Genomic DNA, 16,071 nt, shown 5'->3' with positions numbered 1-16,071 from the left:
AAATGGCAAAATTTATCGATTATGCTGTGGGGCATACAAACCCCACAACCCAGCAAGTAGAGGAAACTTGTAAAAGAAATTTCAAAATGACCTATCTAACTTATAAAATTTTAAAATTTGTTATGCCCCTGGTAAATCGATATTGTGGGATAAAAGGGGGAATCCCACAAAATAGAAATCCTGACGGTACCTCCATCGTCAGGATTTCGATGAAAATGACGAGGGACAGGTGCGAAAGAAACGATCCATATAAAATGCTCTCCATCAAACGTTCTCAAAATATTGATATGATGGCAATTAAAAAATATATTAAAAAACAATAATGTAATCTAAGGCTTGATGATGAAACTCAGAAGACAGAAGATCAAACTAAACAAAATAATGATAATTTATTTTTTAAAATTGATAATAATGATAATTTATTTTTTAAAATTGCTCAGTCAATGACAGTCAACAAATTATTTTAAAAAGTGACCAAAAAGACAAATTTTTATAGATTATTTATTTGACAATAATACAAACAATTTATACATTAAAATCTAAGAAAAAAAAAAAAAAGATGAAATTCAAAAGACAGTGGAAAAAATATTGTGTATTTAAAAAAATAACTGCCAGCTGTCAATTGTCTACTACTTCAGGATCATGTCAATCGCACTCGTGGCCAACTTCAGTATCTTGAATTTCGACTACTAGCGACAGCAAAAGTACTCCCAATAATATTTTTATTTTATAATTCTTTAACAATGCAATAAAAGTATCCTGCACGTGTTTTTTAAAAGTGTCATTTTATAAAATTCAAATTAAATAACAACACTTGCAACACTAGTTCATTAAGATGGCTCGCAAAAAGAAAGGTATCAGTTCCAAATACTTAATAATTATTTTTTTAAAAACTCATAAAAATTAACTGGTGAAATAAATGTTAACCTCCAATCATAAATTTCATCAAAAAATTATTTTATTACAGTATTTATAGAGAGTAAGGAAGAAAGAATGATGATGACAATAGCTGAGGTAATCCAAGAATTGCTGGTAGCACATGACGAGCATCGTGACGTTGATTTAAATAAATTAAAAACAAGGATTTCTTCAAGGTACGGGTTGGAATCATCACCAAGACTCGTTGATATCATAGCAGCTGTTCCACTTGACGCTAAAAATAAATTACTTCCTAAGCTGAAGGCTAAACCCATAAGAACAGCCAGTGGAGTGAGTCTTCATTTTATTAAAACATTTACCAAAGTTTAAAACTAGCCCGTTATTATTTCTGACAGATAGATTTTAAACTGTCAACTATCAGCTTAATTTTCCACTTTGATATTCAACGGATTTTTCTTCTTCCAAGACCAGAGTAAATAAAATATTCATGTCCTCAGATTGCTGTCGTTGCTGTGATGTGCAAACCCCATAGATGTCCACACATAAATTTCACTGGTAACATCTGCGTCTATTGTCCAGGTGGACCGGACTCAGACTTTGAATACTCGACGCAATCGTACACTGGATACGAACCAACATCTATGAGAGCCATACGAGCAAGATATGATCCCTTTTTACAAACCCGACATCGCGTGGATCAAGTAATTAATTTTTTTTTCAAATTTCACTGGTCATTTAAATTATTTGCATTTTATTTAATAAATATTTACCATCAAACAGCTAAAGCAACTGGGACACAGTGTCGACAAAGTCGAATTTATTGTCATGGGCGGTACATTCATGTCTCTCCCCGACGATTACCGCGATTACTTCATCAGAAATCTCCACGACGCGCTTTCTGGGCACATCAGTAATAGTGTTGATGAAGCAGTGAGATTTTCTGAACGAAGCAAAACTAAATGCATCGGTATCACTATCGAAACACGCCCGGATTATTGTTTGAACAGACATCTGTCAGATATGCTTCGCTACGGGTAATTAATTTGACTTATTACCCCTGATAGCCAAGTTGGCGAGAAACTGGCGTCAAACTAACAGCCGCAACTTGATGCCAAGTTGGCCGCAAAAGTTGATGGACATTTTCTGAGAAAGTTGGTGGCAAAAGTTGGCAATCCATAAGTTGACGGAAAGTTGCCTTCAATTTTCACAGAAATCTGCTTTCGATTTGCGGCTCTTCCCTGGCGTCAACTTTCTCAGAAATTTGGCAGTAACTTGTAGCCAAAAGTTGCAAAAGCTAGAGTTGTCGACAACTTGTCGTCAAGTTGGTCGCAAACTAATGAATACCAACTTTTTGACAGCAACTCGTGCTATCAGGGTAATTAATATAAATAATTAAGATGATAAACTTTAATCATTTTCTAGATGTACGCGGTTGGAAATTGGAGTCCAGTCAGTCTTCGAAGACGTCGCTCGTGATACTAATCGTGGGCATACAGTAAAAGCAGTATGTGAGACATTTAATGTTGCTAAAGATACCGGTTACAAAGTTATTGCTCACATGATGCCGGATTTACCTAACGTTGATATTGAACGAGATATTGAACAGTTTATTGTAAGTATAAATAACCAGCATTAATTATCATAAATTAAATTTTTTATTTTTTTTTCACAGGAATTTTTTGAGAATCCAGCATTTCGTGCTGATGGTTTGAAAATATATCCAACATTGGTAATCCGAGGCACGGGTCTCTACGAGCTATGGAAGACTGGTCGTTACAAAAGTTACCCGCCAAGTACGTTGATTGATTTAATTGCCAGGATATTAGCGCTGATACCACCATGGACTAGAGTATATCGTGTCCAGCGAGACATACCCATGCCGCTAGTAAGCTCTGGAGTTGAACATGGAAATTTACGTGAGCTTGCCCTGGCTCGTATGAAAGATTTCGGCACAGACTGCCGTGACGTGAGAACCCGAGAAGTCGGGATCCAGGAGATTCACAACAAAGTTCAGCCTTACGAGGTCGAGCTCATAAGACGGGATTACACGGCCAATAATGGCTGGGAGACATTTTTGTCGTATGAAGATCCAACTCAAGACATTCTCGTCGGTCTCCTGAGATTGCGCAAGTGTGGAGCTGATACCTATCGCCCGGAACTCAAAGGCAACTGTTCTATTGTACGGGAACTTCATGTCTACGGCTCCGTAGTCCCAGTCAGCGCTCGGGACCCAACGAAATTCCAGCACCAGGGTTTCGGAATGCTGCTGATGGAAGAAGCTGAGCGCATCGCCAGAGAAGAACACGGCTCTCATAAAATAGCAGTAATTTCTGGTGTCGGTACGCGTAATTATTACCGAAAAATTGGATACGAATTAGACGGGCCGTATATGTCTAAAATGCTTGTAAATAATTAAATTAAATAATAAAATTCACTTTAATAATTATCTACAAATTCATTTAAATATTTACAAGATCAATATTTAATTTTAGTCACTGATATTTTATTCTTTAAGTATTTATATTTATATTATCGGTTGTCCTGAACCAAATACAAGGTACACGATGCAACCAAGAGCGTCAATAATTGATGTGAGGATAAATACTGCTGCCCAACTGTGTGTCATATGTAGAATATGACCAGCTAAATAAACACCTAGAAAACCTACAAATAAATCAATTAATGATCAGTTGGGTACAGAAGTTTTTGCTTAACAATAAGAATAAAAGAAAAGAATTCGCACAAATTTCTCTATATCAAAATTACGATCAGGAGCAAATTCACATGAATTAAATTAAAAGATATATTCAAATATCGAATGTCATAAAAGAATGTTGACATTGAGGTTGTCAAAAAAATATGTCAATAAGACAATCAGCAAGATAATTAGCAAGACCACCAGTAAGACAATTAGCAGGACCACCAGCAAGACAATCAGCAAGATAATTAGCAGGACCACCAGCAAGACAATCAGCAAAATAATTAGCAAGACCATCAGCAAGATAATTAGCAAGACCACCAGTAAGACAATTAACAGGACCACCAGCAAGACAATCAGCAAGATAATTAGCAAGACCACCAGCAAGACAAGTAGCAAGACCGCCAGTAAGACAACGAGCAAGACAATTGCACATTGTCTTGCTGATGGTTTTGCTAATTGTCTGACTGGTGGTCTTGCTAATTATCTTGCTGATTGTCTTGCTGGTGGTCCTGCTAATTGTCTTACTGTTGGTCTTGCTAATTATCTTGCTGATGGTCTTGCTAATTATTTTGCTGATTGTCTTGCTGGTGGTCCTGCTAATTGTCTTACTGGTGGTCTTGCTAATTATCTTGCTGATTGTCTTATTGACATATTTTTTTCACAACCTTAATGTCAACATTCTTTTATGGCATTCGATATTTGAATATATCGTTTAATGTAATTTACGTGAATTTGCTCGCGATCGTCGTATTGATATTCCGTACCCTGATGATCAATCATTTTTTAAGCGTAAGGGCATTCATAGATTATACCCCTCCTTCATTTTTTAAAATTGTCCATAAAAAAATATTAAATTTACTGATAAATTATCAGTGATAATCGTACCAGGTACTGCACCAATGGAATTCATTATCCCAAAAACACTTCCGGAGTGTTTGGGTGCAAGATCTGAAGGATTAACAGCAATCGCGGTGTTATGAAAACCAGTGCCTCCAATTATCAGCATTAAGCAGATCATCGCACTTGGAAATGTCGTTACTCGAGCTATAAAAATATATTTTACTGATAAATTTAATAACTTTTTTATCGTAACGCATTTGAAATAAAATAAAAAATTAATTAAACTCACACAAGATAAGTAAATTAATGCTCTGAGTAGTCAAACAAATTGTCTCGATTATTTTTCTCGTTGCCGTGACAGAGTACCCGGTTCTTATCAGTCTTTCTGACAGTACTTTTGCGATAAATGTGCAAGGTACTAATGACAGCCAAGGTATCATATTTACTTTCCAGCTCTAAATAATAAATTTTATTTAAAATCAATAAATTAGATAACAAGTTTTATATTTTACCTGTACATCAGGAAATGTATCATGAAAATATGTTGGCATCCAAGAAAGTAGTACAAAAAAACAATTATTTTGACACGCGTGCGTAAACACACAGGACCTAATTCCAAATATTAATAAATTATTTTATTTAAATAATAAATCAAAGATAAGATAAAAAAATACCAGAAAGGAGGTTTAGACCACAGCTGCCTCCAGGGCAAATTACTATGAATAGAATCGTCAATTGACGTCTTTAATTTTTTTCTCGGTACTTTCAAACTCTGGTAATACAAAAATAATGTCCACATAAATCCTAGACTGCCTAAAATTTAAACTACGTCAATTAACCCAATAAATTTATGAAAAATGAATAAATAAATTACCTAGCACTTGAAAGACTATTTGCCAATGATAAGCTTTCATTAAATAAGACCCTAGAGTCACTGTAAGTAAAGTACCAAGTGCTGACCCAGAAGTAAGGAGCCCAAAGAACGAAGCTCTCTCATACTCTTCTAAATGCTGGCTGGTCAAACTTATAACACTGGGAAAATGCATTCCTGAAACACGACGTCTTCAATAATTGCTCATAATTTGAATCTGATGAAAAATTCAGTCTACCTTGAAAAGCACCATTGAGCACACGTGCGATAGCGATAATCAGCACACAGTGAATGCTGGACGAAAACATTTCGATGACATCGGACATGAAGAATGTGGTGAATGACCATCCTAGAGCTGCGATCCACATGACTCTCTGCCCGCCAATTCGATCGCTTATGTATCCGCTGGCTACTTGAGTCAGAGTGTAGCCCCAGAAGAAGCTGGACAGAATCATTCCGGAGTCGGCTTTGCTCCATTGCTTTTCTTTGCTGACCACTGGCATCAGCAGTGGGACCGACGTCCTCGTCGCGTAAAGTAGACATGTGCCGCAGTACAATGAAATGAACCATGTCCTCCTTTCTTGTCTATCAATTAAATAATTCATTTAAAATTGTATGCCATGTAAAGACAATCGTAATCGTAATCAATATCAATATATGTTCAATTATTTACCTCGTCCAGAAAGAGTTTTTACTGTCATCGTTGAAGTCAACAGTCGGCATCTCCAACTGATGCGTTGGTAGGTCGTGACTGACCATTAGCTTTTGTTGCCTAGCATTCGAGTGTCACTTTCCGATGCGGAAACTCCTACGTGTCCATATAATACCAGATATCCATTGTTATTATCGCTCATTCCTGTGCTCTGCTGAGCGATAGCACACGTTCGAAACTGACACTTACTGTGCAGCTTGTCATCAAACCATTCGATCCAGTGAACGCTTTTTCACCGGATCATAATAATATTATGGGCGCTTGCGCATTTAGATTATTTTTAGTGTTTTGCTGAATGTTAAATAAATAAATTTATTTGTTGTTTTGAATTTTAAATTAACACTTGTAATGAAAATTGTTTACTCAGCTTTTATTTATTTAACGACAGACAATTCGTGTCACTATCTGGGCTGTTTGCATAATTAAATCATTTTGCTTACATTTGTTGCATGCATGGTCACCTGCATCACCATGTTATCGTGATTTTCTATCATTTAATCTTTGCAATATGTTTTTTATTTAATTTAAGTTTATTTAACAGCGAAAATTTGCATGATAAATTATTCGCTAGTATTTTATCACATCTATGAGTGCGAGTGTATAGCAGACGACAATTTATAAATTTTAAATAAGTAAAATAATGAAATTTAAAAAAATGTGCGCTCTAATTTTTTATTTATCTAAATACGCATTTTTTAATTTTTATTCTGCATACATTTTATTTATTGATTTAAAAATTTAAAAAGTTCCCACTTGTTAGTGACATTCACATGAGTGTAAATGTAGCAGACATGAGATAATTCAAAAATTTTAAATAAATAAATTAAAATAATAAAATTTAAAAAAAGGCGCGTACTGATTTTTCAAATATTTAAATTCGCATTGTTTTACTATACTTACATTTTATTTATTTGTTTAAAAATTTAAAAAGTTCCCTCTTGTCAGTTACATTCACATGAGTGTAAATGTAACAGACATGAGAAAATTTAAAAATTTCAAATAAATAAATTTTAAAAATGCGCGTACCAATTTTTCAAATATTTAAATTGGTATTTTTTATTTATTTTATTTATTCAAAAATTTTAAAAATTCCCACTTATCAGTTACACTCACACTCATATTACATTTATATAATTTAGTAAATTTATTACAATAAATGCAGATTTAGTCTGCAAATTATTTTTTATGCTCTTCTATATTTATTTTTTTCAACATCAACTTCCAACAAGCGGGACAAGAGAAACTGTTCAGAATTTTTCTTACTAAATGAAGCTCTCAATGAGATTCTACCTGGGGTATCCGAGATATTACAACTTTTACTCGTACTATACATTTCCTTTATCCTCAAGGATATTTAATTATTTTCGAGAAAGACCATCTGCACCGGAAAGAAAAATTAAACTGTGGAACAAATTGACGTCAATAATCAATGAGTTATTCGATATAAGTAAAAACTATACACACAAAAAAACGAATCGTCAAAGTGCACAAAAAGCGTATGTTAAAATTCTGTGTTGAATTTTTAACACTTTTGTGTGTTAATTTAACTCTTGTTTGAACTGTCGCCACTGATTTTTTTGAGAACACACAAAAATTTGATTTTATTCGAAAGTAACACTTGTTATGTTACTGTCAAATCAACACGTGTGCACAAAATATCTTAAAAATAATCTCGACCATCACCAAAGAATTCTTGGAAAACTTTTACTTTTAACATACGCGTATACAACTTTTTTAAGAGGATATGCCATCTATTCTCTTTCTCACACACATGTGAACAAAGGAAACGGTCCTCGTTGCACTTGCATCAGCAAATGGAAATTTAAAATGAGCCGCTCAGACTCAAATTTCCGAACGAGAAACATTTCATTCGATAATTTATAACTTTGGGTATCGAATGAAATATTTTATTAATGATTTGGGTCTTTGTCTATGAAAACAGTTCATTTGAAACTCGACTATTTCACTCACATATGTAAAAATAATATATAAATAAGTGTAAAACTTAGTTTTACACACGATATGTGTTGATTTTGCCGGATCCTCTTTTACTGTGAAAAATCCACAGTTATTTAGAAAAGAATTTTTTTTAAATTGTTTGGAGGGGGTCCGTCCTGCCCCGATCTCCTCTCTATTATACTATTACAAGTATAGTTTGAGAAATAGTTATCAGGCTAATACCTTTGAACGCAGGTATGTTATCGTCGAGTGTAGGTCATTCTATGAATAAATATATACATATATATGTATATATACATATATAACATACATAATATGCATACATATGTGGTGGGTTTGAATAGAAGCCAACACAAGACAGTGACCGGGTCAAACGGACATGAACTTGTCCATCACTCGGAGAAAAGTAACGCCTGATATGATCAGAGTATCAGGACAGCGAGGAAGTAACAAACCACTATTTGATTTTCGCGCTATTCTGTGCGAGTCTACTCTCCCAGTACAAGTTTATAAATTTCTTTCAATTTTATTTAACTCTTACGTTACAGCCTTCGTATATTATTATATTTAATACAATTTATCATCAGTGCAATCAAATTGACCGCTAGTTTTTATTTTCGTACAGGAAATTTATATTTGGGTTATTTATTATGTGGTATTCAAAATTTTTTTAAGCCGGAAAAGATACCGATTATCGCGGTAAATTCAGCGCTTGCGCAATGGATCAAATATCTTGGGTTTATATAATAAAGCGCGCAGTTTATCAGTTAATAGTTTTCCAGTCTCTCTGATAAGATAAACAATTTTTTTGTTTTGATTTTAAAATTAACTAAATCACGAACATGTCGAAGCCAAAGGTTCTGGTAGCTCGTGATGACATTCCGTCAGCTGGTCTAGATCTTTTGCGGACAAAGTAAATTATATTTGTTAAATACTTTTTTTTAAAATTATTCCTTTAATTTTTTTACCTCAACAGATGTGAGCTGACAATTATTCCGGGTGCGAGTCCAACGAGAGAAGAAATTCTTCGTGCTATACCTGGACATGACGCTCTTTTTTTAGTAGGCCACCATAATGTAAATTCCGAGTTTCTGGACATGGCTGGTATTTAATTTTTAATATTTGAATTTTAAAATAAATTTTTTTGTTGCTATGGTTAATTTTTTATCTCAGGGTCATCTCTGAAAGTTATTTCGACGATGTCAGCTGGATACGATCATCTGGATGTACCGGAAATAAAACGTCGGGGTATTAAAGTTGGGCATACTCCGGTTGTTTTAAACGCAGCGGTAGCAGAAGTTGCTGTCATGCTTTTATTAAATGCAGCACGACGTGCTCATGAAGGCCGTTTATTACTTGAAGCGTAGGAAAATATTTTTAATTATTTTATGTTCAATAATTATTCTGAAATTAATGGATGATTAATAAATTTCAGATTTGTTTTCCAACAAATCGATTAAAAAAAAAAATAGGGGATTGCGAAACTGCGAATTCATACAGAACTCAACAAAATAAGACTTTTTTAAAGAATAAAATTTTTCGATATCTCGCTTCGTTTTCGAAAAAAATGGATTTTGGGAAAAATGTGATTTTTTAAAAAAAGTGAAAAATTTCGTAGATTTTAATATCTTCATTTTCTTTGTATTTTTTTTCGAAAACTACATTTAAAGATGAAAATTTTGAAAAAAAAAAACGTCTGAATTAGTTCATTTTTAAAAAAGTTACAGCTATTTGAAAAAAAGTCTTATTTCGTCGAGTTCTACAAGAATTCGCGGTCATTTGACGGCGCCACGGAAACCGTAAACTTTCCAAAAAATAAAATAAAATAAAAATATGTACATGTAGAAAATTAAAAAATCTACAGGCGCAATTTTTTGAATTTTTTTTTTTATAATTTATCGTGTCTAAAAAAAATCAAAAAATTATTAAACGTTGGCTACTTCATGATACTGAAATTAGCCGACGTCTAATAATTTTTGGATTTTTTAAAAAACGATAAATCATGAAAAAAAAAATATTTAGAATGAATGCATTTGTAGTCTTTTAAATTTTTTACACGTGCATATTTTTATTTATTTTTTTCTTCAAATTTAATAGTTAAAAAAAAATCCAAAAATTTTTAATTGTTCGCTACTTCAGTATCATGTTGAATAAATAATTTAATTTTGTTTATTTGAATCTTTAGAGGCAAGACAGAGAATAAACCCACGTGGTTACTGGGTCAAGACATTCGTGGCTCTACGGTTGGAATCGTCGGATTAGGAATGATCGGTCTGGCGATCGCTAAAAGACTGATTCCATTTGAAATCGGACGATTTTTATACACCGGTCACTCGCCTAAAAAAAGGGGCGATGAAATAGGAGCCGAATTTGTGTCACTGGACGATCTTTTGGAGCGCAGTGACTTTGTGGTCGTCGCTGCTCCGCTGACAATCGAGACCCGGGGGCTTTTTGACGACGCGGCGTTTGGCAAAATGAAAAAAACTGCAGTATTTGTTAACATCGCTCGTGGTGCTATTGTGAAAACTGATGCTCTGGTAAAAGCTCTGAAGGAAAACAAAATATTTGCCGCTGGGCTGGATGTCACTGACCCTGAGCCTCTGCCAACGGACCACGAGTTACTCAAACTTCCAAATTTAGAAATAGTTCCCCATATTGGCAGTGCTACTGTCAAAACTCGCAATGACATGGCAGTTGTTGCTGCTCAGAATATTATCAATGCTATGGAAGGGAAACCTCTTGTCTATCCGCTGTGAAGTTTTCTACAATTTTCACATAATTAATTAATTAATTAATTTTTCATCGTTTTGTTTCATAAGTATGAACTTAAAAATAAAATAAAAGGAACCAGGAACTGGACAATTTAAATATATAATTAATATATTTCCCAACAACCTGAATAATGTATAAGACTATTGATTTATTAAGAAGACTTAAATTAAAATAATTATTTTTAAAAAAATTTTCCAACTATTAATTAAATGGTAATTTTAAAATTATCAAAGGGACATTCGATACCATTTATTATAAATCTATATCTAATATACCATCAAAAAATTTCTTATATACTAATGTCTTATAAAATGTATATTAGTTTTTGATACACAATTATCAACAAAACGGCAGTTTTACAATTCTACTCACAGTTCTTTTTACTCAGGTTTAAATCTACTCAGTTGTATTTTTACTCAGCTTCAACTAGACTCAACTGTAACTCTGACAGATTGCCATGTCTACTCAAAACCTCACTACCTCGTACCAACTTTATTCAAATATCTTTAGCCTTAATAGCTCAGCTTAAAAATTTCTTGGTTTTTTTATTCCATTACATCATTATTCCAAGACATCTCTATCCAAATTTCTGAGAAAAAGAAAGCATTTTCCTGCTTACTGAGTTGTTTATTTTTTCTCAAAAGTTTGGGCAGAGATGTCTTGGAATAAAGAAATCTGGGAATCAAGAAATTTTTGAGCTGAGCTATTAGGGCTAACGATTTTTGAATAAAGTTGGTACGAGGTAGTTTAGTTCTGAGCAGACATGGCAATCTGCCGTAACTCTACTCACAGATTTTTTTACTCAGGTTCAACTCTACTCAGTTGTATCTTCACTCATCTTCAGCCAGACTCAGCTACAATTCTACTTACAAAGAATTGATATTTTATCGATAGACTAAAATACGTGAGTAGAATTGTAGCTGAGTCTGGTTGAAGCTGAGTAAAGATCCAACTGAGTAGAGTTAAACCTGAGTAAAAAGAACTGTAAGTTGAGTTGAGGCTGAGTAAAGCTGTGAGTAGAGCTATAGCTACTTGAGTAGAGATGTTGTGAGTAGAATTGTAACACTGCCGTTGTATTATTTCGGTGACATTACAAATTAAAAAAATCGAGCTCACAGAACGTCAGAGACACTGGACTCAATATATGATAATTTTCATTCATTATATATGTATATATTTGTCTGTTTCGTTTAGTATATGCAACCAACTCTCCCTCTCTCTAAATATTATAAATCTCTCATAATTCCATTTCACTTGATCACATAAACGCTTTCAATTTAAAATAAACATAAAAATAAAATCGAAAATTCATCATCCGTAATGGACAATTGGTAACCATCAGGCCTCCACGACAGCGCATTTCAAATTACACAAGATCGGGTCAATACGAGTTTCCAGCGCCAATATATGCCCGGTGTTACACGAGTGCGAGGCTATAAAACTGACAACCAGAGGCAGCTTATTCATTTGGATCACCTGCAATAGATTTAAAATTATTAATTCTACATGATCAATATCCTGTCATTGATAAATAATTTTACCTGATAACTGCTGTACATGCACATGATTGTTTTGTTCTTCCCCAGGCCTAGTTTACTCCCTTGATCCGTAGCCATGCCAAATGTTGATAAAAAACTGGCTCTCATAGCCAACTCTGGAGCAGTATCCGTAGATACTGATACGACTGGTACTCCATCACGGTCAGTTATTAGGATACTGTGCAAACCTTCCACACTGTTCAGCAATTGATACAAAAACTTTTTTAGTTCCTAAAAACAAAGACAATTATAACCTTGTATATAATGATGCTAAAAGTGTTCCATGACAACTGATCCCCAGCAATTGATCTCACAGACTAGATTCAACTGACAGCTGATCTTCTAATTCATCAGTTTCATAAAGATTTTTATAACTTTCATTATCTTCATCTTCAAAACCTTTATCTTCATCATTTTCAACCGTATGTCGATGGGATTAGATGTCAGTGGGATCAATTTGTAGGGATCACTTGTCGTGGTATAAAATCCTTGTGATCAATTGACGACACACCGCTGAAAGTATCCGACATCTGAAAATTTGTGATCCTGGTTAACAGGCAATGAACTATTTTTTGATTTTTTTTCAACAAATCAATTAAAAATATGCACATGTAGAAAATTCAAAAATCTGTAGGTGCAATTTTTTAAAGTATTTTTTTTTATCATTTTGAAAAAAGTACAAAAATTATCAGATGTCGGCTAACCTCAGTACCATGAAAATTTTGGTGTTTTTAATTACCAAGTCATCAGAAAAATTTATAAAAAATACATACAAGAAAATTATTTATCTGGATTTTATAAATTTTTGCCTGTCAGTATTTCCTTTTTTTTTTTTGAAAATACATAAATTTTTTTAATGACAGCCCTGTCAGCATGAGTGCGAATGTGACATGAGACTACAAATTTCAAATAATTAAATAAATTAAAATAATAAAATTTAAAAAAATGCGCGAACTGATTTTTCAAAAATTCAAATGCGCATTTTTTAATTTTTTTATTCTACTGACATTTTATTTATTTATTCAAAGAATTAAAAAATTCCTTGTCAGCTAAATTCACACTCAGTACTTCGGCATCAATTCATATAAATTAATTATCAGTAACATAATTAAAAAATTTCAAATATCCATCAACTCACCACTGTCATGTTCGTGCTTTAAAAAATAATTTATTATTGCAATTATTATTTATTTAACGTGATAAAGTTGACTAAAATTGAAACCTGATTCATAACATCTGACGTCACTCTTTATTGTGCTCCGTACATTTCAAAAATTAATCAATTAATTTATATTTTACTAACGTCAAAATAATTATTTTTTTAAATTACCAGGTATGTAAATATTTATTTGAACTTTTAATTATAAAAAACCAGTCTTGTAAGTTTGTTTTGATAGAATTATTATTGTTTTTTAATAATCTATCGATATTCGAGACGCGAGTCGTGTCAAAAATTTAAACTACTGGCGGGAAATATTTGAATCTGCAAATTGACAGTTGATTTAAAAAACAAGTTTTATTTAAATTACTTAACATAAATGCATTTGATGATTTACAGGAGTTATAAATTAATTACTTATGATTATAATTAATTAATTAATTAATTATTATTATTATTATCAGGTATCAATGAGATGTAAATTAAGAACAAAATAAAAAAATTAATAAATAAGTAACCGGTTTAATTTCAATCGTTTTTATCAAGCTCTACATTTGTATGAGTGCCTAGATTTGGATCAGTAGAGCACCCGCCCATGGCAAACATCTTCGGAATGTCCTGACCATAGTAAATCTTCGCGTTCTTGGCCAACGATTCATACTTTTTAAGCTCCAGGAACTCTTTAGTCAGGAGTAACTGATTAGCTTCCGCTTGTCGCTTCATCTGATAAAAATCAGCATCCGAGCGACTTTTCTCACGAGCTAAATGCATCGCGTCTTCAATCGAAGCCATGCGTTGCAGAGATTCTTTCTCCATTATTTTCTGGTTATACTGAATCGACGCGACCTGCGACTCTTTCTCAGCTTCAATCAGAGCTTTTTTACGATCTGTCTCAGCATCTTTTTCTACCACCTTCTGGTGCTGAGTTGATATCAGCAGCTTGGTCTTTTCGCCCTCCATCAACTCGTAGTTCTTTCGTATTGTCTCGGGTATTTTGGGTTTGGTCACACGGACCGCTTGGATACTGAGGCCTGGCGCCAGTTCATTTAAATCTTTCTGCAGCGCGTTCTTCAGGTTCTCGTCGATTTGATCGAATAAATCGATGTACACTTCATGGAGAGTGTGGATTGAACAGAATTGATTGAGTTCGTGGTGGACTTTATTGAAGATCAACGTCCTGTCGTAATCAGCAGTAAAATTTCTTACCATATTGTACACTAGATAAAAGTAATTAATGAATTATTCAATTAGCTGTCATTGATGATTGTGGTTGATGATTGTTATATTTATTATATATTACCAGCATTAGAGTCGAGTATATTAACAACTTCAATGCGATCGAAATATATCATGACACCGCCACTGGTACCACAAGGAACGTTTTTAACTTCATCAGTTTGTAAAGTCACTTGCACAGATCTAAATGTTGTCAATAATGGAACCATCATATGAAAACCTGGCTGACTAACTTGTGGTAATAATGCGCCTCCCTAATTAATAATTTTAAATTAATTATTTATTAATTGTTAATGAGTGTGAATGTAGCAGACGTCAGACAAATTTTAAAATAATAATAAGGAGAGTAAATAATTATTCAAATAAAATTTTTAAAAAATGCGCATTTAAAAAAATTTTGAAATTAATAAGTGCATTTTTTTTTAATTTTATTTTTTAAATTATTTACTCTATTCATTTATAATTTTTAATTTATCTGACGCCTGCTACATTCACACTCATGATTGCTAAATTTTATGATCCGGAAGTACGATCCTGAAGTTAGCAGACAAATAAAAATTTTTGGATTTATTTTAACTATTAAATTTGAAGAAAAAAAAAAACTAAAAATATGCACATGTAGAAAATTTAAAAGACTATAAGTGTAATTTTTTGAAATAGTTTTTTTTTTATAATTTCTCGCCTTAAAAAAATCCAAAAATTATTAGACGTCGGCTAACTTCAGTATCATTCCGGAAGTTAGCAGATAATTAACAATTTTTGAATTTTTTTAAACTAATTACAAAAAAAAAAATCTAAAAATATGCACATGTAGAAAATTTAAAAAACTATGGGTGCAATTATTTAAAATATTTTTTTTTTATAATAATTTAACGTTTGGAATAAAACCCAAAAATTATTAGACGTCAGCTAAATTCAGTATCATCAAAATTTTTGCTAAAAAAAAACTTACCCGAAAGTAAACACCAACATGACCTTCATCAATTTTGTGAATTGAAAAATTGAATACTCCTGCTAACCCAACGATAATGCAAAGACCAATGACACTTTGATCCAACATGATGATTCTTTACTTATAAATATGCAATTAGGGAGTAATTAAGTCACTGAAATTTGAAACAGTCAACAGTAAGACGAGGTTATGTATGAAAAAGGTAAAACAAGAGGACAACTGTACCTGAGCGACGAAACTGATACGAAATAAAATATGGAATTGAAGTTTTTATTATCAGAATTAACCGGTTATTTAATGGGACAGATTTGACATTTTTTTTTAAACAGAATAATTCACTTGGTGTCTACAGTACCGGTTTGCATTCCTCACTATATAAACAACAATCAGGAAAGTATTTTTGTACCACGTCATGTCCGTTGATGAGGGTGGATGGTGTTCATTGGTGTTTG

The 16,071-nt window shown here is 32.9% G+C and overlaps 5 protein-coding genes across 5 annotated transcripts; 2 read left to right on the top strand and 3 right to left on the bottom strand.

The window, feature by feature from the left end:
• The first annotated feature begins 675 nt into the window (after positions 1–675).
• Positions 676–3,325, top strand: LOC130668676 (elongator complex protein 3). The gene is made up of 6 exons (XM_057471070.1): positions 676–854; positions 968–1,209; positions 1,377–1,580; positions 1,660–1,913; positions 2,302–2,491; positions 2,552–3,325. Exons 1-6 carry the CDS (start codon positions 836–838, stop codon positions 3,293–3,295), a joined length of 1,653 nt encoding a protein of 550 aa, XP_057327053.1. The 5' UTR covers positions 676–835; the 3' UTR covers positions 3,296–3,325.
• LOC130668677 (solute carrier family 17 member 9) lies at positions 2,552–6,310 on the bottom strand. The gene is made up of 8 exons (XM_057471071.1): positions 5,965–6,310; positions 5,530–5,876; positions 5,295–5,468; positions 5,095–5,233; positions 4,933–5,029; positions 4,710–4,875; positions 4,466–4,624; positions 2,552–3,543 (listed from the first exon to the last, which is right to left on the bottom strand). The coding sequence occupies exons 1-8, from the start codon at positions 6,048–6,050 to the stop codon at positions 3,404–3,406; spliced, it is 1,308 nt and encodes a 435-aa protein (XP_057327054.1). The 5' UTR covers positions 6,051–6,310; the 3' UTR covers positions 2,552–3,403.
• Positions 6,311–8,705: 2,395 nt separating this feature from the next.
• On the top strand, positions 8,706–10,824 carry LOC130668680 (glyoxylate reductase/hydroxypyruvate reductase-like). The gene is made up of 4 exons (XM_057471075.1): positions 8,706–8,875; positions 8,939–9,066; positions 9,136–9,325; positions 10,148–10,824. Exons 1-4 carry the CDS (start codon positions 8,805–8,807, stop codon positions 10,716–10,718), a joined length of 960 nt encoding a protein of 319 aa, XP_057327058.1. The 5' UTR covers positions 8,706–8,804; the 3' UTR covers positions 10,719–10,824.
• A 21-nt stretch (positions 10,825–10,845) lies between these two features.
• Positions 10,846–13,550, bottom strand: LOC130668682 (ragulator complex protein LAMTOR3-A). The gene is made up of 3 exons (XM_057471077.1): positions 13,411–13,550; positions 12,276–12,503; positions 10,846–12,210 (listed from the first exon to the last, which is right to left on the bottom strand). Exons 1-3 carry the CDS (start codon positions 13,417–13,419, stop codon positions 12,073–12,075), a joined length of 375 nt encoding a protein of 124 aa, XP_057327060.1. The 5' UTR covers positions 13,420–13,550; the 3' UTR covers positions 10,846–12,072.
• Positions 13,410–16,051, bottom strand: LOC130668679 (erlin-2-B-like). The gene is made up of 4 exons (XM_057471074.1): positions 15,845–16,051; positions 15,620–15,773; positions 14,732–14,921; positions 13,410–14,648 (listed from the first exon to the last, which is right to left on the bottom strand). The coding sequence occupies exons 2-4, from the start codon at positions 15,725–15,727 to the stop codon at positions 13,960–13,962; spliced, it is 987 nt and encodes a 328-aa protein (XP_057327057.1). The 5' UTR covers positions 15,728–15,773; positions 15,845–16,051; the 3' UTR covers positions 13,410–13,959.
• Between the last annotated feature and the right edge of the window lie 20 nt (positions 16,052–16,071).

This window comes from Microplitis mediator, chromosome 5 (assembly GCF_029852145.1).
Source record: "Microplitis mediator isolate UGA2020A chromosome 5, iyMicMedi2.1, whole genome shotgun sequence".
NCBI classification, from domain to species: Eukaryota; Metazoa; Arthropoda; class Insecta; order Hymenoptera; family Braconidae; genus Microplitis; species Microplitis mediator.
The sequence above is the reverse complement of the archived record's forward strand: the minus strand, read 5'-3'. Positions and strand labels throughout refer to the sequence as shown.

Bases quoted from the DNA above. Each gene is read 5' to 3' on its own strand.
- LOC130668677 (XM_057471071.1), bottom strand. From the start codon at position 6,050: ATGGTCAGTCACGACCTACCAACGCATCAGTTGGAGATGCCGACTGTT. The intron at 5,234-5,294 runs GTAATTTATTTA...TTTAAATTTTAG, and splicing joins AATAGTCTTTCAAGTGCTAG to GCAGTCTAGGATTTATGTGG. The intron at 3,544-4,465 runs GTACGATTATCA...ATTTATTTGTAG, and splicing joins TTCCATTGGTGCAGTACCTG to GTTTTCTAGGTGTTTATTTA.
- LOC130668682 (XM_057471077.1), bottom strand. The intron at 12,211-12,275 runs GTAAAATTATTT...AATCTATTGCAG, and splicing joins GCATGTACAGCAGTTATCAG to GTGATCCAAATGAATAAGCT.
- LOC130668680 (XM_057471075.1), top strand. From the start codon at position 8,805: ATGTCGAAGCCAAAGGTTCTGGTAGCTCGTGATGACATTCCGTCAGCT. The intron at 8,876-8,938 runs GTAAATTATATT...TTACCTCAACAG, and splicing joins CTAGATCTTTTGCGGACAAA to ATGTGAGCTGACAATTATTC. The intron at 9,067-9,135 runs GTATTTAATTTT...TTTTTATCTCAG, and splicing joins CGAGTTTCTGGACATGGCTG to GGTCATCTCTGAAAGTTATT.
- LOC130668679 (XM_057471074.1), bottom strand. From the start codon at position 15,727: ATGTTGGATCAAAGTGTCATTGGTCTTTGCATTATCGTTGGGTTAGCA. The intron at 14,922-15,619 runs GTAAGTTTTTTT...ATTATTAATTAG, and splicing joins ATGTTGGTGTTTACTTTCGG to GGAGGCGCATTATTACCACA. The intron at 14,649-14,731 runs GTAATATATAAT...ACTTTTATCTAG, and splicing joins TATACTCGACTCTAATGCTG to TGTACAATATGGTAAGAAAT.
- LOC130668676 (XM_057471070.1), top strand. The intron at 1,914-2,301 runs GTAATTAATTTG...ATCATTTTCTAG, and splicing joins TCAGATATGCTTCGCTACGG to ATGTACGCGGTTGGAAATTG. The intron at 2,492-2,551 runs GTAAGTATAAAT...TTTTTTTCACAG, and splicing joins GAGATATTGAACAGTTTATT to GAATTTTTTGAGAATCCAGC.